The sequence below is a fragment of the Lactuca sativa genome, chromosome 4 (assembly GCF_002870075.4).
Source record: "Lactuca sativa cultivar Salinas chromosome 4, Lsat_Salinas_v11, whole genome shotgun sequence".
Lineage (NCBI taxonomy): Eukaryota > Viridiplantae > Streptophyta > Magnoliopsida > Asterales > Asteraceae > Lactuca > Lactuca sativa.
In genome coordinates, this window is record NC_056626.2 from 17,088,784 (window position 1) to 17,110,406 (window position 21,623).

The 21,623-nt window shown below is 33.6% G+C and overlaps 3 protein-coding genes across 4 annotated transcripts; 2 read left to right on the forward strand and 1 right to left on the reverse strand.

Annotated features, from left to right (window-relative positions):
- Window positions 1-845: 845 nt before the first annotated feature.
- On the forward strand, window positions 846-4,143 carry LOC111880002 (probable methyltransferase PMT2). Its single transcript, XM_023876424.3, has 7 exons — window positions 846-1,062; window positions 1,488-2,137; window positions 2,225-2,435; window positions 2,523-2,814; window positions 3,109-3,474; window positions 3,558-3,635; window positions 3,713-4,143. Exons 2-7 carry the CDS (start codon window positions 1,493-1,495, stop codon window positions 3,942-3,944), a joined length of 1,824 nt encoding a protein of 607 aa, XP_023732192.1. The 5' UTR covers window positions 846-1,062; window positions 1,488-1,492; the 3' UTR covers window positions 3,945-4,143.
- Window positions 4,144-6,120: 1,977 nt separating this feature from the next.
- Window positions 6,121-7,733, forward strand: LOC111880009 (protein PHYTOCHROME KINASE SUBSTRATE 1). Its single transcript, XM_023876429.3, has one exon. It carries the CDS (start codon window positions 6,377-6,379, stop codon window positions 7,619-7,621), a length of 1,245 nt encoding a protein of 414 aa, XP_023732197.1. The 5' UTR covers window positions 6,121-6,376; the 3' UTR covers window positions 7,622-7,733.
- A 3,420-nt stretch (window positions 7,734-11,153) lies between these two features.
- Window positions 11,154-12,168, reverse strand: LOC111880464 (LOB domain-containing protein 24). 2 transcript variants are annotated; one of them, XM_042901807.2, is made up of 3 exons: window positions 12,012-12,168; window positions 11,618-11,740; window positions 11,154-11,517 (listed from the first exon to the last, which is right to left on the reverse strand). In XM_042901807.2, exons 1-3 carry the CDS (start codon window positions 12,018-12,020, stop codon window positions 11,278-11,280), a joined length of 372 nt encoding a protein of 123 aa, XP_042757741.1. In that variant the 5' UTR covers window positions 12,021-12,168; the 3' UTR covers window positions 11,154-11,277. The 2 variants fall into 2 exon arrangements, with proteins under 2 accessions (XP_042757741.1, XP_023732666.1); XM_023876898.2 differs by lacking the exon at window positions 12,012-12,168 and having other exon boundaries at window positions 11,618-11,999.
- Between the last annotated feature and the right edge of the window lie 9,455 nt (window positions 12,169-21,623).

Genomic DNA, 21,623 nt, shown 5'->3' on the forward strand with positions numbered 1-21,623 from the left:
AATGGAATGGAAAGTTCAATCCCCATTGAACTCTATATTGTCTCTCCTCTCTCTCTCACACACACACACACACATATATATATATATATATTATTTTTTATTTTAATTTTTTAATTAATGTTAATTTTAATTGTAGTTTTTAATTTTTAATTTCATGCTAATTATTTTTTTAAAAATAGTAATAACTAAAAAGAAAATGATAAATGATATGACAATCCATTAAATTGTATAGAGTTTAATGGAGTGTAGTGTTTAATGGGTAAAGTTGTATAGTGAGTTGAATGTATATGTGTCAATCCATTGAACTTAGGCCATCCACAATGGGAGTTGTATGAGGGTTTAATAGATTAAATGTGAATATAATATAGAAGAGAGAGAGTGTAGAGTTTAATGGCCACTGAATGGTGTAATAGAATTGTAATGAAAAATAATGAATTTTTTAATAATTAAACTGAATGTGTATGCTTTCCTATGTGGCAATCCATACAACTCTTCATGGATTTAATGGATTGGAGATGGCCTTATATGAGTTCAATGCATTGGAGATGGTCTTAGATTTACTACTTCATTCTGTCATTTTTGTTAACATCCTATGGAGAAACTTTCAAAAACGGGTGAAGCAATTGGTTTTAGAATATAGTATTTGGATCCAAATATCCGGACCCAAATGCAGGTTCGGGTCCCACTGATACGACGACTTTTGGTTTTCCTTTCCACGCTCGAAACACAGCATGGAATATTTACCATATTCGTTACGATAGCCATGAGCAACGCACTTCCTTCATCATTCTCACCCTCACAACTATATATATAATATTTTTTGAATTTTTTTATATACATTCAACACCGTCGTGCGACTACGTTGCAGTCCTCAACTTTTTTGTTATTAAATATTTGCAAGCGAGCGAGAGACTGATCTACATAAGGCCGGCACCCCTGAAATCCATAATCCATTTGTTTTTATTCAAATCTGCAATTTAGAGGTAATTTGCAGAAGTTCATGCGGCTGCTTCAGCTTAATCTCTCATAACATCGGTTAATTTCAGTCCTCTCATCAAACTGGTACGTAGATACATGTATTCTTCTTCATTTCAACTTTTCGAATTCATTGTTATCCAGTATTATTGCGCCAATTTTTGAAATCGGAGTCACTAACGTTGAAGATGTTGAATTTTTTGAAAATTTTCGTGTGTTTTACTGTTCGAATCAAGCTCTATTATGTATAGTTTGGTGAATTACGTGCTTATTAGTTATTAGTTATACACCTACGATCTTCTATCTGCTGCACTCTGTTCCAGTGTTTTTGTTTGATTTAGGAATTTGTAAGTATTTCCATTACGATTAAGGAACCCTAACTCAGACGGAATCGTTGTGTTTCATGATCTATAAGTCAACCAAACGCCACCTATCTGTTTTTTGGCTTTCGTTTTCATTTGACGTATTCATTGTTTATCCTGAACGAATTTTCCGGTGAACCTTTTGATCAGGCGCCATGGCAACAAAGCTGAATTCAGGAGACAACAGAAGCCGGAGCTTCGTTTATATATTCATCATCGCCAGTTTGTGTGGGTTCTTCTATCTATTTGGGCGATGGCAGAGGAGTGGATTCGGGAAAGGAGACTTGCTAGTCATGGATATAACAAAAACCAGTAATACAAACTGCAATTCGATCCAAAATCTAAACTTCGAGACTCACCACGCTGGGATCATTGACAACGATTCAACATCACAAACCCTAGATTTCCCTGCATGCGATGCTAACTTCACAGATTACACACCATGTCAAGATCAAAAACGAGCAATGAAGTTCCCAAGAAACGACATGATCTATCGAGAAAGACACTGTCCTCCACAAGCAGAAAAGTTGAAGTGTCTTGTTCCTGCACCACAAGGATACGTGACACCATTTTCATGGCCTAAAAGTCGTGATTATGTTCCTTACGCAAATGCACCATACAAGGCGTTAACAGTTGAAAAAGCTATTCAAAACTGGATTCAGTATGAAGGCAACGTGTTTAGATTCCCAGGTGGTGGAACACAGTTTCCTCAAGGTGCTGATGCTTACATTGATCAACTTGCTTCTGTGATTCCCATTGATAATGGGACTGTGAGAACTGCACTTGACACCGGTTGTGGGGTATGTATGTTTAATATTCAAATCTTTCTGAATGTTGGGGTTTTTAAATTAATTATGATATATATATTTTTTTGTTGTTGATTTTAGGTTGCAAGTTTTGGTGCATATCTATGGAAGAGAAATGTGATAGCTATGTCATTTGCACCTAGAGATAATCATGAAGCACAAGTTCAGTTTGCACTTGAAAGAGGGGTGCCAGCTGTCATTGGTGTTCTTGGTTCCATTAAAATGCCATATCCTTCTAAAGCTTTTGACATGGCTCATTGCTCACGCTGTTTGATTCCATGGGGTTCAAATGGTGAAGACAATTTTTAATTTTTTACTGTTTTAATTAATTATGTAGATTTTTCAAAGTCCTAAAGTACATTGGTATTTGTTGATGTAGATGGAAAGTACATGATGGAAGTTGACCGGGTTCTTAGACCGGGTGGGTACTGGGTACTTTCGGGTCCTCCAATTAATTGGAAAAACAACTACAAATCATGGCAACGTACTTTAGAGGATCTAGAAGAAGAGCAACTCAAGATTGAATCCATTGCTAAACTTCTTTGTTGGGAGAAAATATCCGAAAAGGGCGAAATGGCCATTTGGCAAAAAAAATCAAACACCGAATCATGTCGCCCCACCGAAAACACCCCTGGGATTCAATTCTGCTCCAACGATCCTGATGACGTCTGGTAAAAAAAACATTTTATTTTATTTATTAGTTCTTCAATTCTGTTAGAACATGAAGCTTTGATTTGACATTGCGGATGTAGAAGTGCATATAAAATGAAGTAGAACTAAATTTGTAGTAGCATGTGCATGCTCTTACAGTACTTTCTCAAAATAATCTACTCATCTATACAAAATGGAAGCTCTCTCAACCTACAAAGAATACTAAACTAGTATATATAAGGAAGCTCAATGGATGGAGAGCTTTGCACCCCAACCAATTCAACAAAAAAAATTATAATTTTTTTATATTATAGGTACAAGAAAATGGAAACATGTGTGAGTGCTGGAAGTGGAGGTGATTACGTGGCGTTTCCTGAACGACTTTATGATGCGGTCCCACCAAGGGTTGTTAGCGGGTCGATTCCGGGTGTGTCGGTTGAGAAATACATGGAGGATGGTAAAAAATGGAAGAAACATGTGAATGGTTATAAACGGATGAATGGAATGATTGATTCCGGAAGATATCGGAATGTAATGGATATGAATGCTGGTTTGGGAGGTTTTGCAGCTGCGATTCATTCCTCTAAGCTGTGGGTTATGAATGTTGTTCCGAATATTGCTGAGACAAATACTCTTGGAGTAATTTACGAACGTGGCCTTATTGGCATATATCACGACTGGTATTCTATACAAATCTTTTAAAAATTAAAATCAGATTATTAAATTAGAAAAGCATTTATTAATTAGTAATATAATATTGCAGGTGTGAAGCGTTTTCGACGTACCCACGCACATATGATCTCATTCATGCCAATGGTTTATTCAATTTGTACAATGACAGGTATACCAAAGTTTTATTATTACTATTATTTTTTTCTTTTCTTCATTAATTGTTTTTTTTTTATTTATTAAATGTAGATGTGATTTTGAAGACATTTTATTGGAAATGGATCGGATCTTAAGGCCAGAAGGGGCTGTTATAATACGTGATGAAGTGGATGTGATTATGAAGGTGAAGAACATAGCCACGTCACTAAGATGGGACACGAAATTAGCGGATCATGAAGACGGGCCATTGGTTCCGGAAAAAATACTCATAGCCGTTAAAAGATATTGGGCAGTCGACAATCAAAACAACACGACAACATAATTTTTTTTTTTTTTTTAATTTCCTTTACTTAATTTAATTTACCCTCTTTTTTTGTTTGTTGTGTAATAGCTTTGAAAAGTGAGAGAACTAAAGGTTAAAATAGTCATTTTCTTACACAGTGATTGTGAGTTGTGACATAACATAACATTCATATGTACACAAAAAGGGAACTGTTTGATACAAATGGGATATCTATCTATGACTTGTTGTGTTGTGTTCATATAAAGCAATCACTATTCACTGGTGGATAAGGAAGGCGGATCTAGCTAGCTATCTTACGAAAATGTACAAGTGATCATAAAAATCAAAAGTTTTTATTGATTATTAAAAAGAGAGAGAGAGAGAGAGACAATATCTTACGAAATCCTTGGATTTTTTTTGATTAATCGTGAACATTCATGATTCACGGTGCCAAAAAGATGTGGAATAAACACCACAAAATGTAATGGCAAATGGAAATAGAGTCGTTTAAACATCATCAACCAAACAGTAACATGTGTCTAATATACTGACAAGATTGGTGTAATAATCAATCATTAATCATACAAAGATAGTACCATGAAATTAAAGTTTTTTCGTCGGCAAGGACGCAAAAAAGACATCAAAATTGATGTTAATTCTATGCATGGGCCATATTGTTATTATTGTAAGTTTAACGTGACATCGAGTTGATGTACGAACTATCATAATTCATATATACGGGTGTTTGCGTGCACAAAAATAACCAACCCTCCGAAGTCATTCTATACCTTTTGGGTTAGTACTTCAATTTTGTTTGCAAATGGAAACTTAAGATCATTTAACAACTACATACATGGACATATTGTCGTGTACTTCTATTTAACACTAACAATTTCCGATGCATAAGTACTACTTCAATAATATCTTAGACATTTTTTATTTTATTTTATTTATTTATAAATAACTAATCAAATCTATTGGTATGATTTTCTATCATAAATTTTCTTAATTAATACTCATCTACGCGGTATAAATCATAATATATCATTGAGACCGTCTTTTTTTTTTATTTTTATTTTTTTTTATCTACATTACAATATAAATTTGTTTAGTCTAACATATTTTCGATCTGAAAACCCATTTTTATTTTATATCGTAATAGAGTACATATTTTTTATATTATTATAAAATATTTTTTTAATACACCGTATTATACTACTGCAATACGAAGTTTTTTGGACTTTTGACTCCACAAGAAATTAAAAAAAAACGAGTTCAAAACGTCATAAATCACCGAGTTCAACAATAAACTATTCGTAATTTATCATCTCAATACCAAATATTTAATTCAATATATTTCTAGTTTATCTATATTAACTATTAAACGATTTTATATAAACTAATAAAAATAATATTAGACCCACAATTCTGAGTACAATTAATATTCAAATTAAATTCTATACCTTCGATCAAAACATACCTTGCTATTATTTAGAGTTTCAACTTAATTGTATGTTTGCTATTTTTTCTATTTAATTACTTATAGAGTTTCAACTTAATTGCATCTATCATGTACCAAGTGGGGTGCATGGCCCCCACTTAACTTGGACATTTACCCCATAATTTACATAATTTATATAGTGAAAATGTTATTTAAAAAAAAATCAAACAAAGGTTTAACTATTGTAAATTAAATATCTAAAACCTTTTATTTATTAAAAAGATTGTGACAAAGCCTAAGTACATATTATTTTCATTCCATCTGCCACTGATTGCATCAGTGCAACCTGTATATATATATTACATACTATTTGAGTCGTGTAAAACATACACTATGAGCCAAATGAAAGGATAGCATCATGTCATTAATAGCTAAAGAGGCTTTAAACATACAAAAAGGAATGAAACTTTATGGATATTAATTATTTCACGTTCTTTGTAAAGCATTATACATGATTTGAACTGAAAATCTCCAGTTCATCTCAACATCAAGCCACATTTTGGAATTTCGAGCTTAATCCAACTCGATCTTTTTTAGAAATATGGACAAAGATGATGACACTCGCAAGGTTCTAAAAGAAATAATAATAATATTTTTAAGGGGAACAAAGTGTTAAAAGAGTGAAAAGTGTAAGAAGCATATGCACATGCAATTGGCTTCTTTACCAACTCAATCACTCAAGCCATCTCCATAACACAACTCTCCCTATTTATACAACAAATGGCCCCCCTCCTCTTCATCACCCCCATACTTCCTTCCACTTCCAAAACCACTTTTATAACCCTTCATAAACACAATACTTTAACGTCCACCACCAACTCATATAACCCTCTTTTCTTGCAAGAAAAAAACTATCTTTTTTCGTTCATTTGTTCTTAAACCCTCTCTTGGGTCTTGATCCATCATTCTTTGCAAATAAACTTTCTTTTTTTGGTGGGTGTTCTATTGTTTCTGGTTGTGTTATACGAACATGATAGCATCGGAGAAAAGGGTTTCTTTGTTTGGAAACAATGTTGATCGCATAGATGCATCATTTTCATCTTACATGAACGAAAACCCTACGGTGCTCAAGCTTACTCTCCCAAGTAATCAGAAAAAGAAAGTAGAAGATGGAGAAATCGGGATTTTTGGGGCCGAAAAATACTTCAAAGGAGCCATGGATGAACAACTTCCAAGAACTCCTCACTCCATCAACCCTCCAAACCATCATCCAAAGAGCAAAATAGTAAAAGACGACGAAGAACCAACTAAACCAAAAACCGGATCCACAACTCCAAGTGTTCGGTCCGAATCCAGCTGGAATAGCCGAACCGGTCTTTTGGTTAACAATGGTAACCGAAGGATCCCCAAGTCTCAAAAGGAGAAACCCACCCGTGTAAAGAGCTTACTAATCTCCCTTGGTTGCAACTGCAACGACAAGGGGTCAGTTAAAATCGCTGAAAAGAAAGTTCTTGTCAAAGAACTTTCGAAACCGCCAGCAAAATTCACTGGCGGTTTCACGGACGACAAGACGAACACGAAGAAAGAAGATTCCTTCGTGTTCCCTGTCTTGAACGCTTTCCCACCCGCCAAAACCAGTACCCCACCGGAAGTCGAAGAAGGCGACATCACTCATGTGAAAACAAGAAGAAACTCATCGGAAGCATTCGGTTCACCGGTTTTGGAAAAGGGGAAGAAATCATTTAGCTTGGAGAGGAAGTTAACCATGTTGAATTGGGATGGAGTTACACCGAGAGCCGAAAACATCGGGGAAAACAACGATGCGGGAAGTGACGCGAGCTCGGATTTATTCGAAATCGAAAGCTTTTCAACTAATGGGAATAACTCGTTTCTTGCACGACAAGTTTCAAATGGGAGGTCAAGCAGTGCAACACTTCCAAACGGGTACGCCCCGAGTGAGGCCAGCATTGCATGGAGTGTTGTCACCGCCAGTGTGACGGGATTCTCGATTATATCGGATTACGAGGACACCACACGGACTAATTCAAAGACTCATATGGAACGAGTGATTAAAGGAACCGGGATTCTTTCCGGTTGTACAAATCATAAATCCGTTAGAGTCGCTGGAGAACGCATGGTGGTTAGTGGCGGCGACAAGGCGGCGGTTACAGGCGGCACAAAGGGCCGGTTGGATTCTGTCGGGACGATTATGAAATTTCAAACGGAGAGCAAGCCGACGCGTGCTTCACACCACATGTACATTCAACAGCAATAGGGATCGAGTAGTACATTACATTTGTGTTGTTTAAAAGTTACATATCAGTGTTTAAAGATTTTCTTGTCTAAAGTATTTATTTTTTTAATGAATGAAGATGAGTTTCGTTTTAGTAATTCATGCACAAACAATAGTACACTACCTACTTGTCTCTTAGTACATTAAAGTACAAGTTTTTTTTTTTTATAGCGTATATAATAACTGGACACTATAAACACTGGTGGTTGAATTTCCTGATCAAACATTAATTCATCAACCATATAAATTTATGCACTGTGGGTGCCACTATGCGTTATCCTAAAGTTAAAAAAAAAAAATTATATTCGTGACATGTTTGTATAAAGAAACACCGACTCCATGTGTAAGGTTAGATTCACGAACTGGTTCAGTTTACAGTGGAAATCAGATCTAAAATGAAATAAAATAAAATGGCAATGATTGTTGTCTAGTTGTTGGGTAAGCAAAATGCATAGGATAAGAGAATATATATATAGAATGAAATGATTGGCATATGATATGATTTAGTGAAGTGAACCAGATGAAGTTAAACAGTCTCCATACTGACTGAATAATTGTAGCAATAACATTCGGATAAGAATAATCTAGAACATGAAACACAATCTAAACCAAATCTTTATCTGTGGTTATTGGTTGATGTTTACTAGTTATTAGTTACTGATTATTGATTACAGAGTAAAACAATCAAAGCGTGAAACATGAAGTTGGAAATTTGCAAAAGGGATTAAGATGATGAAATTAAAAAAAAGATTGTATTTATCTGAAATAAAGAAGTGGACATTTAGCTACCACCCCTAATTGTGGAATTCTTGAGTTTATAAGGCCAAAAAAAAGGAATTTCTGTCATGGATGAATTAATAGCTAGTGATACAGAAAGTGGTCCCTGATGGAAACTCTTGCCATTTGGATAGTGAAAGATGGTTGTTTCCATAAAATTTTGCAACAAGATACAATAAAGATAATGTTTTTATGAAGTCAAAGAGTTATCTAAACTTTAGATATTGATATAGAAGTGCAATAAGGTACAAACTACAAAGATAATGTTTTTATTTGTTAAAATATATATATTTTTGATGAAAAAAGTTAAACATGTGAAAATTGTAACTGGGTATTTTGTTTGGTGGTAGGAATTTACAAGACATTTATGACAACTCAGATACGAATATGTATGTATGTATGTATGTATGTATTCATACATGTATACAATTATTCATCATGGGACAGAATGTCTTTTGCTATGAATCATGTATATATGTATTCTTGCATGTGAAAAAAGACAGGCCCACAAACACTTCAACAGGAGTTTCATGTGTATACAATTATTTCCTATTTCATGCATGATTTAAACTTTTTAAGTGACAAACTTAAAATTTTCAAGATTTACTTTTTTAACAAAAAAAATAAAAATTTATATGGCCAAATATGTAAAATATATACATAGGCATTATTACTGCATTTATAGAAAATATGGAAAGATAGTGAGTGGATGATCGATCCCTGGTGATGGATGTCGCAGCCTTTTTATTCAATGAACGAATGACACGTGGTTGTAGAAAAAGGTTCCCTCCTACAGTTATCAGTCATTCAGATCTTTAACATCAGAACAGCTCATAGAGTTTAAAGCCTGTAACTTTCTATTTGTGGGTTTTGGAAATTGGACCACGTGACATTTATGTGATAATTGAAATTGATTTGATGGTTGTTAATTGTACTAACTACTATGGTAACATGGATAATGAATTAATGATTTGACCCAATTGTTCTAGTAACAATGTAACATAAAAAAGAAGATAGACCCATTTGCCCCCACAAGATAGAATAATAACTCATCATTTTGATTTTTGACAATAGTGGTTGGTTGAATGGGGTTAATAGACAGGTGTTCTTGTACCACAACAAATAACTAAAGTTAAAATATGACTGGTAACTTTTTTATATATATGAAGAAAAAAAAGGATAAACAAGTATTTGTATTTATCCGAATATGATCATTATCTTGTTTTTACACGTAAAGTCCCTCAACAAAAAGTGTTCACTTTATACCATGAAGATGACAACTTTTATCGGTTGAATTTGTTATAGCATGTTATAATCATACAAAAAATACAAATTTGTTTGAAAACTCTAGGTGTACAAATATATATATATATATATATATATATATATATATATATATATATATATATATATATATATATATATATATATATATATATATATATATATATATATATATATATATATATTGACCATTCTAGGAAAATGCAAATAAGTGAATTGTATAAATTCAACTTTAACCCTATAAAAAGGGCTAAAAAGCTAACCTTTTAGAGTAAAGTGGTTTTGTTAATGAATATTCAAGCCCAAAGCCCAATAACTTTCATATCAACTTAAAACAATTGTGGTAATTACATATCATGTTAGAATTGTTAGATAATGGAAGTAAGCAATTGAAAACTCTAAATTTGTGTGATTCCTAAAGACATATGTTCAAACAAGATATTATAATTCTCCACAGAATTCAATAAATAATCTAACCCAAAAACATTAAACTATGCACAAGTAATATATTACATTAAAATGAAAGGACGATAAATAAGCATACAGTGAAAAATGATGACGACAACTTGAAGAGCTTGTTCGAGAAAATTCCTTGAGACGTTTCTCTTCAGATCCAAATTCATAATATCTTCAACCGGAGCTTCAAACATCATGTAAAATCCAGAATATAACCAGCACACACAATTCATCCGATACATTTATAAATTCCATAGCTATTTGGGAAAACTGAAAATTCGCGCCAAAATCCAAATACAGAGAAACGGAAATACGATGGAAGATCAAAAAGCTGGATGTGGTAGAATCGGAAACGAAACAATAACATAGCAAAGATTAGGTCAAATTATGAGATTGATATTGAAAAGTAAAAGGAAATTGAGACTTCTGTTCTCGGAGTCAAAGTTAGGGTTTCAAGTTTCAACAGCCTTAGAAGAAGAAGAAGAAGAGAATGATTCGTTGAACAGAAGCATCTCACTCTCGTGGGGTGGGACCCTTTACTTAAAGTAATTAAATTACTAAAATTTGTGGTATTTAACAGTATGATCAATTTTTTATTATTATTATTATTATTATTATTATTATTATTATTATTATTATTATTATTTTCCTCTTTGCAAAAATGGTTCATGTTATTGCAAATTACAACCAACTTAGTAAGAAATCTACATGTTTCATAATTTTGTTTAATTACTTATTACTTCATTTGTAACGGTTGAATTTGCTTCTTGAGATTTCCTCAAACTTGTTTGTTATAGCATCCTACTTATCAAGGGACTCATTCACAATTCACAAATGATTTATAAAAAGTGTTAAACGCAAGAAATAGCACTATATTTTTGTTGATTTCTTTACTATAGCATCTTACTTTCATTTGTTCATATTACAAAATTGTTGTTTGAAAAATCTACTTAGTTATTGCAATGTCATCCAAATAAAAATCTATAACTAGGTAAAATTTTCAAACTAGGACATCTTGATGATAAAAAAATGAAAGAACAACAGTGTAATAAAAGAAATGAAAGTAGGATGTTTTAGTGAAAGTGCAATGATATTTCAAAAGATCAAAACTACAACAATTTCTATGAAAACCAAGAATTAGAAGGATCATCCTCAACACCATTTTGTTGAAATGCAACATAATTAGCAGAAACAAGTGCAATTTGGGCTCGAGTTTTTGCTAATTCACTTTGTGCGATATTTAATTCTTGTTGCAACCATGGTATTAATCCTGCACACCCATACACCGGATCCTGTACTCTACACTTAGCCTCATAATACAACGTCTCCACTGCAATTGCACGATCTTCCACAGCTAATTCCTAATTAAACGTTAAAACCATGAACAAAAAGTTAGATTTTTTTTGGACAAATGACATTAAAAGTTGAAGATATGAACAAGATTATGTTTAAGATTTTCACCTCGAGCATCTTCCCGATGTTGCTGGCGCCATAGATTCTATGAACACAAGTGAATCTTTGAGGGTTATTTGGAGGGAAATGTGGTGAGAAAATGCAATTTGAAGGACATCTTCGCCTAAAATACTTGCAAACAGCACACCGATTGGAGCTCATATTTGATATCTTTGAACAAATCTAATCACAGATTTGGTTTTCATCTTGGGATTTTGTAGTAAAACCTTTGGATTCATAACGGCTAATTTTTTTAAAAATCTTTTTGTAATAATTAGGGAAAGGTATAAATTGGTAAGAGGCATTCACTTATTTCCATAATTTTGTTTCAAAACGGCTAAATTTACATTTGTAACGGTTGTAAATTTTAAATCTCAATTAATATTTCAAGAATTTATTTTACCTTGGTCATATTGAACACCGGAGTCACCACCTTCCACAATCACGAGTCACCACCTAAAACAGATTCCATCATCAAAGATGGAGACTTTATTTTGAGAAACTTATCTGTATGAACTCGACACCAACAAGAATGAAGAAACGATTGAAGAACAGGATAGATTTCATAGGCCTTTTGCTTATAATAATAATAATAATAATAATAATAATAATAATCAAAGTTAAGAACCACGTGAATCACTCAATCACGTAAGTTTGAAAAGTTCAATTATTATTCCTAGTCTTCAGGATACATACAGGTATGTAGTGGCATATAGTCAGGATGTATTCATCTCTTTACTATGTATAAATATCCTGTATAACTTTTGTATTGATTAAGCAAGATATTCAATTCAAAATCTTATATGGTATCAAAGAGCTGAATAATTTTTTTTGAGTAAATTACACGTATGGTCCCTATAGTTTAGGGTAATTTGCGTTTTTGGTCTCTAACTTATTTTTTTAACTTGCAAGGTCTCTACTGTTTGTTTTTGTTACGCGTTTGGTTCTAGTTTTACCTAAAAAAACTACTTTGCCTTTTATTTTTTAATTTATTTAAATAAACACACCATCAATCTCACTCCATCACCTTACCTTACCTTACCTACTCCATCAATTTTTTTTTTTCTACTTTGATAATAGTCTTTTTAGGTAACACATGGGCCAAACACGTAACAAAAACAAACAGTAGGGATCAAGCACGTAACAAAAATAAACAGTAGAAACTTTCTGAATTAAAAAAATAAGTTAGGGACAAGCGCAAATTACCTCAAACCATAGGGACCATTCGTATAATTTACTCTTTTTTTTTCTCGATTCTTACCTCTTGCTGCTCTCTGATGGCTTTTTCCGGCGCTACACTCCTAGCACACGCAACTTCGACATCCGGTGCCATCACTTTTCAACTTCCTCCGATCAACATTAAGCTTGATTGAGACAATTACTGCTTATGGTGATGAATGCCCAACTCCAAACTTATATCCCAGGGATCCCTCTCGATGATCGACTACATTGATCTTAAGAGGTTGTGACAATTGGGAATTTCTATTCACCAATCGTCACTAGAGATTAGCATCAACCGATAATAATGATAGAACTTTACATATTGAAGGAAAATACGATCAGTTAAATGATAATAAAATGGTCAAAATGAATGACCAAAAAGTTATATCACCTTTAATAATAGTTAGTGTATTTGGAAAATACACAACAAGGTGATCCCGATGATATAATCATTGTAAAAATCTGACTCTGGTTGGAGGAGTTATGATTTTATAAAAGATAAAAACCAACCGCATTAATAACACTATTAACGTCTAAATAGTAAATAGCATAAAGAAATCGTTTGAGTTTCGGCCAACGTCACAAAAAGGAAAATCGTAGTAACCTGAGAGATAAGGACTTTAAAAGGAAAAAGGTCAAAAACAGAGTTCCTATGAAGGAGATATGGTTTTAGAAAAATATAAAATACGGGTTAAAAATAAAAATCAAAATTTGGAAACACGACCTTAAGAAAAGTTGTAGTACTAATAGAGAGTTACACAAATATATAACAAGATTCATATAAGGAAGATATGAATTTTTATAAAAGATTTAGAGGTGCACGCCAAGTGCGAGTCATGACCGTCGCGCATGTCTGACACCCAGATTCATCGAGATTAGTGAGACGTGGACCATCAGAAGCGTGACACATGGCAAACTCTGGATGGAGCCACAAAGCAAGTACATATCGCACATGAAGTGCGTCGCGCAACCAACCACTATAAATAGAGGTGCTCACTTTCTGATTTTCTCATCCCAAACACTCTCTCTATACTTCTCAAGCTATTTCGGAAGTCCTCTCAATGACACAAAGCTTGGAATAGAATGACTTGGGTGCTTCGAAATACGCTACTAGAGTGAGTTCACGGACCCAATTTCACTATTTTAAATGTTTTACCGCGGGGGGGGGGGGGGGGGGGGGGATACATACTTATCAAATGGTTTTATCAAAAAATATTTATATCTATAAATATCAAATCATTTTATAAAGCTTAAAGCCTTAGGATAATGTAGCTATAGATATTATGCCTAGTTGTAAGCTATGATACTATGTCTAAGAGTTAAAATGTCCGATAGTCTACGAAAAGATAATACCTAGATATTATAATGACCAAATCCATAGAATAACGTAATACCTAGAAGTTATGTTGGTCAAATATATGGATTGCACCGCACCTAATTGTTATTCAACCCAAATATCCTATTTTCAAATAATATGATATATATATGGAAGGTTTATTTGAGATTCAAAAATAAAGTAGAGATATTGAGATTCAATCTCAGCCACATATTTCTTATTTGCCGCTCTAACGTTCCAACGTATCAGCAACAACAGGGTATGCCTAATCATAAATGATTATATGGCAGAGAGGTATAACCATATATGATTATGCATGTTTATAACAGTTGGTGATAGAAGAGGTGGTGGTGATATAAGTGACGGAGGTGACAGTGGTGGGGTCAACTGGTGTTAGGGTGGTGGTGGCGGTGGCGGTTGTGGTGGTGAGGATGGTGGCGGAGGAGAAAGGAACAGGCGGTGCTATATAATCATTTATGATTATAACAGGTCTGTCGCGCCGGTACATTTAAGGGTTAGAGCGACAGATGTGAAATATATGGTTGAGGTTAAATCTCAAGATCTCTATTTTATTTTTAATTTCAACGAAACTTACCTCTCTCTCTCTCTCTCTCTCTCTCTATATATATATATATATATATATATATATATATATATATATATATATATATATATATATATATATATATATAGAGAGAGAGAGAGAGAGAGACACACACACACACAATTTTTTTTTGAGATCGAAAGGTTATAATTTATCAAATATAAGGTAAAAAATTTATATTGTGATAGTTATAGGAAAGATAAAAAATAAAAGATAATTACCTAAGGTTAATGCGTTAGCGAGCTGTTAACATTCATCCAATAGCCTCGATTAAATTTGACTTCCTTGTTACCTATAATCGTTAATCTTGCGAGAGATAGAAAGATATGTATAGATCTATACGGCGGTTGACACCCCCACCTGTGATTGATAGCTACCTTGGTTTTAAATAGCGTAAAGCGCCTCAAAACGCTTTGGGCTTTGGGAGTAAAAGCGCTAAGCGCTAAGCGAAAGCGCCAGCTTAGAGCACACAAAGCGTCCCTTATTAAAAAAAAATTAAAATATAGAAATTATATATAAACACTTAAAAAAAACCATATCCTGTGTATTGCATAATGCATCAATTTCAAAAGTCAAAAGTCAATTTCGAAAGTTAAAAGTAGCATCAAGCATGGTGATAAAAAAAGGCAAAACTTAAGTCCTAAATTCCTAATCCTTAATCATAAAAACTAAAAATACGTGAAATGGTCATCATCATCGTCAACTTGGACAACATCATCTCCTCCACAATCACTTCCGATATCCTTTTCCACCTCTTCATCCACCAAGCGAAATCCAGATCGTTGCCTAGATTCTAGAGCTTTTCCCTTATCAATACCCGATGGCCCGACTCCATCATTTTGAACTCTCGATCTAGTTAGATAACTAGGCTCATAAGCACCTGATACGTGAGCCACATCTCTCCAAGTAAGATCTTCACCAACAAATACTATATCATCATCATTCTCCTCTTCAAGTCTTCCCATCAACCACTTGTTACTTTCATCAATCTCTTGTAATCTTTAACTCAACGGTCTAAGGCACTATTGAATTTGACAAACGCCATGTCATTTAATCTAGACTGTGCCAATCTATTTCGTTTCTTCGTATGAAGCTACAAGAATGAAAGTAATTAAAGTAAGAAAAATCATGAAATAACTAAAATAAGAAAAAGCATATTATTATTTAGGAATTAGGAAAACAATTTTTTTTAAATAAACACAAAAAAAAATTACGTGTTGAAAAACACTCCGGTTTCTCTTACAACTTGTAACACTACAAGTTAGACTAAGGACCCGTATGAAAAACTTTTTAAGATTAGGCGTCGAAGATCCATATGATGCCCACCAATCGGCTAATAATAAAAAGTTAAAAACAAACTAAGAAAATCAAAATAGAAATCACTAAAAAAAAGTTGGTTAAGAACTTATAATATCATTTTGTTACCTGGTGCTTTTGTTTTCCTATGCCTAATAGCCATAGGATGACCGGATAGTCCTTCTGCATTCCGGTAGTTATCTAACTATGCAGAAATCTTGTCTTGAACTTCCTAGTCTGGAACAAGTCTCATAGTGCAATCATATAACCATTGTTCCACTTCTTCACAAGCCACCCCAATAGTATCCTTATAAAATATCCACATGTTCAAAAAATGTCCTGCTGCATGTAGAGGTTTATGCACTTGACATTCCCACCTTTGATTAGTGATTTGAAAAGTTGTCTTGTAGTCATCCGCATTGGAAAAACTATCATGAATAACTTCTTTAGACCTATCCATAGCCTCATAAATATAGCCCATTGTTGGATACTTTTCTCCATCAACTAACCTAAGAACTTTTATTAAAGGGTCGGTTAACTTGAGAGCATACAAAACATTCCTCCAAAATGAATCTTGCATAAAGTAGGTTTTTACTTTTTTTTTGTAATCTGATCTTTGTTGGACCACTTTGCCTTTTCCTACTCTGCAGAAATCACCATACTCTTTAGGTTGTATCTTTGTCTGTGGACTTGGACAAGTGTGATAAAAGATGTGGTGAATCTAGTTACAACTGGCCTATGCAAGTTTCTTTCTTTGGTGAACTTTCTCATCAAGTTCACAATAGGAACATGCCTATATATATATATATATATATATATATATATATATATATAGGGTTAGGTTATATTGTTTCCAATAACTATTGTATGCCAGAATGCACAGATCTGGACCATCAGATGAATAGAATCAACAATCATGATCTGAGGGTCTATGATATTACAATAGGGTAGCATGTATCATATAATCACACAATTTTTATCAAAAGGGTATTTTGGACAATTAACTACATTTATAAAAGGAAATTTTCGGATTTTTAGGGATGATTAATTCTCCTAATTTAAAAAAATTTGAATTTTTTAATTAATTCAATTTCAATTTTTACCGATTTTATTCTATCAGAATATTTTTTTGTTAGAATGATACTTTTTCAGAATTTTATTCTAACAGAATATTACTGAAGAAAAACAAAATTCATGAATAAGATGTTCAAATAACAAACATTCTAATATATTCTTATACATCCGAACTTAAATACAAATTCATACATATTCTTACAGACTAAAAGTCTTATACATTTTAATATAGTTATAAAAATTCTAAAAGAATATAAACAAAAATGAATAACATTCTTAAAAAAAAATAACAACATTCCGCTAGAATACTATCGTGTGCCATGTTTTCTTCTTGAATTCTTGAATTCTGAAAGAATATTGCTGTTTTTGGATGTTGAATCTTGAAATTCTGAAAGAATATTGCTGTTTTTCTTCATAAGTTTCCTCATCATTCCTGCATCATCCTAACAACTGCACCTTAAGCATACAAATAATTAATTGCAATTCTTTCAGAATACAACAAAAATATTCTTACAGAATAAACTATTCTTGCAGAATGGTTTTAAATATTCTTAAGGAATTTGTAGCCTTACTCAAACTAAAGCCTTCTTTATCAGATCAACAACAGACTTGAAGTGGCACACCAACCACACAGGAGCCCACGTTTGACCGTTGTTCTTCCCGATTGAGTCCCTAAATCATTCCAATTGAGGTACAATTACCAATTTCATGGTTCACATCACACATCCGATTTTGACATATGCCCCGATTCCAAGACCCATAACACAACGAACCTGAAAAACGTGAAGCACCAAATTGCGAGATGGAATTAACAGTGCTTCGATAGCCTATCAACTGACAGTCTTCAAAGCATCGCACCATTGTAAAGGCTTGTTCCAAAAACTAGATTAACAAACAAAATTGCCAGTTCATTGCAACAACAGCCTTCAATTGTTTAATCCAATTTTGACTTTTCATTCTTTGACCAATTGTTCGACAATTGTACATCACAGGACCCAAAAAATCTCGTTCATCCAACACCACGTTAATACTTAAAAGATTAATTTCATTTAGAAATCATTAGCAATTTTAGGAAACAAATGAACTCAAGTCAACATAAATAACGGGAATAAAAGAAAACGATGAACAAAGAATGGATGACCAACAAATTCAAGATACGTCTTTTACATATGGGTCGATTGTAATAGCTTTAAAGAAACGATCTATATTTAAACGTTTACAAACAATAGCATTAGTCAATCATCGAATTGTTAATTTTGACAAACAGGAAAGATTGACTTGAACACAGAATGAAGACGCAATCGGAGACTCAAATGTAATATTATGGCCAAAGAAAAGAAAGATGGATCGATGTTAACATGCGGGTCATGAACAGTGAACGACCATGAGATTGGGCCAGATCAAAATCAGATTCGAATGGATTCAACTGGGTCAAAACAAATGAGTAACATCAACTGATTTTTGGATTAAGCAAATAACTAGATCTAATATGAAGAGAAGAACGAATCAGATTAAAAAAAAAATACCAGAAGGATAAAAGAAAGAAAATCTTAATAATTGATTGGAGAAGGATAATTACCTGGTAATGAGTTTTGAATCTTGATGATTGATTGTAGAAGAAGAAGCAGAAGCCGTGGATTAGAAACGATGATGAGTTAGATTTAGGGCTAGGGTTAAGTAGTTGGTCAAATAGATTTTTATGGTAATTCCCATTAATTAAGGGATTTTATTTTAATTATCATTCTAAAGTTACATAATTACCCTTATTCAATCTTTTAATTATTTAATTATTCCTCAATTCCTATTGGTGCATTCAGTCACACAATAGTTGTCAAAAACATTTGAACCTAGCTCTCTCTCTCTCTCTCTCTCTCTATATATATATATATATATATATATATATATATATATATATATATAGCCAATTGCTAACATAGCCTTCTTTATTGCAATTTTCACCTTAGGAACCTTTTTTCCAATGTCCTCCAGCATCAAATCCAAGCAATGAGCAGCACATGGTGTCCAATAAAGATGCTCTATTTTGGCTTCCAACAACTTCCCTACAAATTTTATAGACAAAAAATTAGAATTTAGAAATTACAAGACATTAACAAACACAACATAATATTTGATGGGTTTTAGCCATAAGAACTTTCCTATGTGCGCATGCAAAACCCTAATGCTTGGATCTAGGCTTTCTAATTAAAATGCTTTGAATCCAATACTTCTAATGACTAATTAGGTATAAGAACAATACAAAACAGATCTAGAATCATACCTTTGAATCTCTTGTTTGATCTTGTTGTCTTGGAGCTCTAGAGTCACAATTGTCACTCCTCTAATGGCTTACAAACACCAAATAGCAAGGAGGATGATTTGGGAGAGAGGAGAGGGAAGGAATTCGGCCAGGGGTTCTCTACTTTAGATCAAGTGTCGATTTCCCTTTGCCATAGGGTCTATTTATACTTGTAGACTCCTTAAGGGTTACAGCTTAAACCCTAATTGGATAATCTTCTCTTAAAACAATCCAAATCCATTCCTTAGATAGACTTGGACGATTTTAAGCTATCCCTAGCTTCTGGAATTCGTCCACCCCTATCCAATATGGATTTACAGTCTAAAGTTTAACTATCAAACAATTGACAGTTTATACCCTCTTATTTAATTAATCTCTTTAAGTCACCAAATTAATACCAATTAATTTATGACTTATATTAATCAAATAACAATATTATTATTCTTTATATTATTCCCATAATATATTAATAATATTTATTCTCTCTTAATAAATCATCCTATCAAGTTGCTATGGTGAAGGCAACCCAAAAGGACCATGCACAATCGGGTCAAATACTTGCCTAATATAGTTGCAGACTTAGACACTATTCTAACAGTCTCCCACTTGGATAAGTCTAGTAACTATATGCATAAGTACAATTCGATTTGCAATCGTAGCTCTCAAAGACGCTGTCAAACTCTGATCTAATCAATTTTGTCCTTTAGATAAGGGATCGTACAGTCCTCTGTTAGATATCATGCTGACAATTCTATGGAATGATTAGTCAATCATTTAGGTTTCTCGATCTCTGATTTATTTGACATAGAACTTAATCGAACACATCAATTCAGTTCTGACCGGGCCCGACACATAAGTCAAATCAAATCATCTAGCGGCCGAGATATCGCTTTTACCTTCTTAGGATAAAAGTTACAGATAAACTTCGACTTATATGCATTTACTTATTCATTAATCAACTATACACAACAATGCGTTTTATGACACTGAGTTACTGATGCGTTTTCGCATTATCAATGTACAATCAATTAACAAATAACAAACCATATATCTAGGTTTTAAGACTATATGATATTATCGTCTTGCGATCACCCTTTTTATATCATATTCCATAAGGTGATTCCAGCAAGCACGGGTTTGTTCCAATGCTCAAAACCAGTTGATAAGCACTCATGAACGTCACAATAATCTTTTGCCATGTCCAATACCATTTAGACAATCTACGCACCAATTCACGACAATCTTCATTCATATCTACTTCCAACATATGAACGATTGTGGACAGTTTGAATAATTCGATTATTCTTAATAAATTCAATTATTCTGGAAGTCAAAACATGCAAAATGAAACAATAGTTAAACAATTAAGATAAGATAGTAACATTACTCATAAATAAAACTCCTTTATTTAATCATCAAATGTTAATTACATTTATCTATTACACGTTTCTACTACTATCTAATCTATGCTAATATCATCCTTTAGCCCAATACTCCTAGCATGCTGCAAGTGCTTAACCCTACTCAGTCCCTTCGTAAGCGGATATGCTGGGTTATCTTCTGATGATATCCTCTTCACTACGAGTTGTCCTTCTTCTACACGATGTCTAATAAAGTGATATTTTCTGTCGATGTGTCTTGATCTACCATGATCTCTCGGTTCCTTGGTCAAGGCAACCGCTCCTTCGTTATCACAGAAAATCTCCATGGGCTCCTTTATGGCAGGTACAACTCCAAGATCACCAATGAAGTTCTTCAGCCATATTGCCTCCTTCGACGCTTCGCTCGCTGCAATGTACTCTGATTCGCACGTTGAATCAGCTACGGTTTCTTGCTTGGAACTTTTCCAAGTCACTGCTCCTCCATTCAGGGTAAAGACCCAGCTCGACTGCAAACGGTAGTTGTCCCTGTCGGTCTGAAAACTGGCGTCACTATACCCTTGCACCTTCAACTCATCACTCCCTCCGAGGACTAAGAACCATTCCTTCGTCCTCCGAAGGTACTTAAGGATATTCTTCACCGCAATCCAATGGGCTCTGCCAGGGTTCCCTTGATATCTACTAACCATGCTCAAAGCAAAGGCTACATCAGGGCGAGTACAAGTCATAGCGTACATGATTGAGCCAACTGCGGAAGCGTATGGTACTTGGCTTATTTCTGCTATTTCAGCTTCGGTACTCGGACTTTG

Bases quoted from the DNA above. Each gene is read 5' to 3' on its own strand.
- LOC111880009 (XM_023876429.3), top strand. From the start codon at position 6,377: ATGATAGCATCGGAGAAAAGGGTTTCTTTGTTTGGAAACAATGTTGAT.
- LOC111880464 (XM_023876898.2), bottom strand. From the start codon at position 11,770: ATGAGCTCCAATCGGTGTGCTGTTTGCAAGTATTTTAGGCGAAGATGT. The intron at 11,518-11,617 runs GTGAAAATCTTA...ACGTTTAATTAG, and splicing joins ACATCGGGAAGATGCTCGAG to GAATTAGCTGTGGAAGATCG.
- LOC111880002 (XM_023876424.3), top strand. From the start codon at position 1,493: ATGGCAACAAAGCTGAATTCAGGAGACAACAGAAGCCGGAGCTTCGTT. The intron at 2,138-2,224 runs GTATGTATGTTT...TGTTGATTTTAG, and splicing joins CACTTGACACCGGTTGTGGG to GTTGCAAGTTTTGGTGCATA. The intron at 2,815-3,108 runs GTAAAAAAAACA...TTTATATTATAG, and splicing joins AACGATCCTGATGACGTCTG to GTACAAGAAAATGGAAACAT.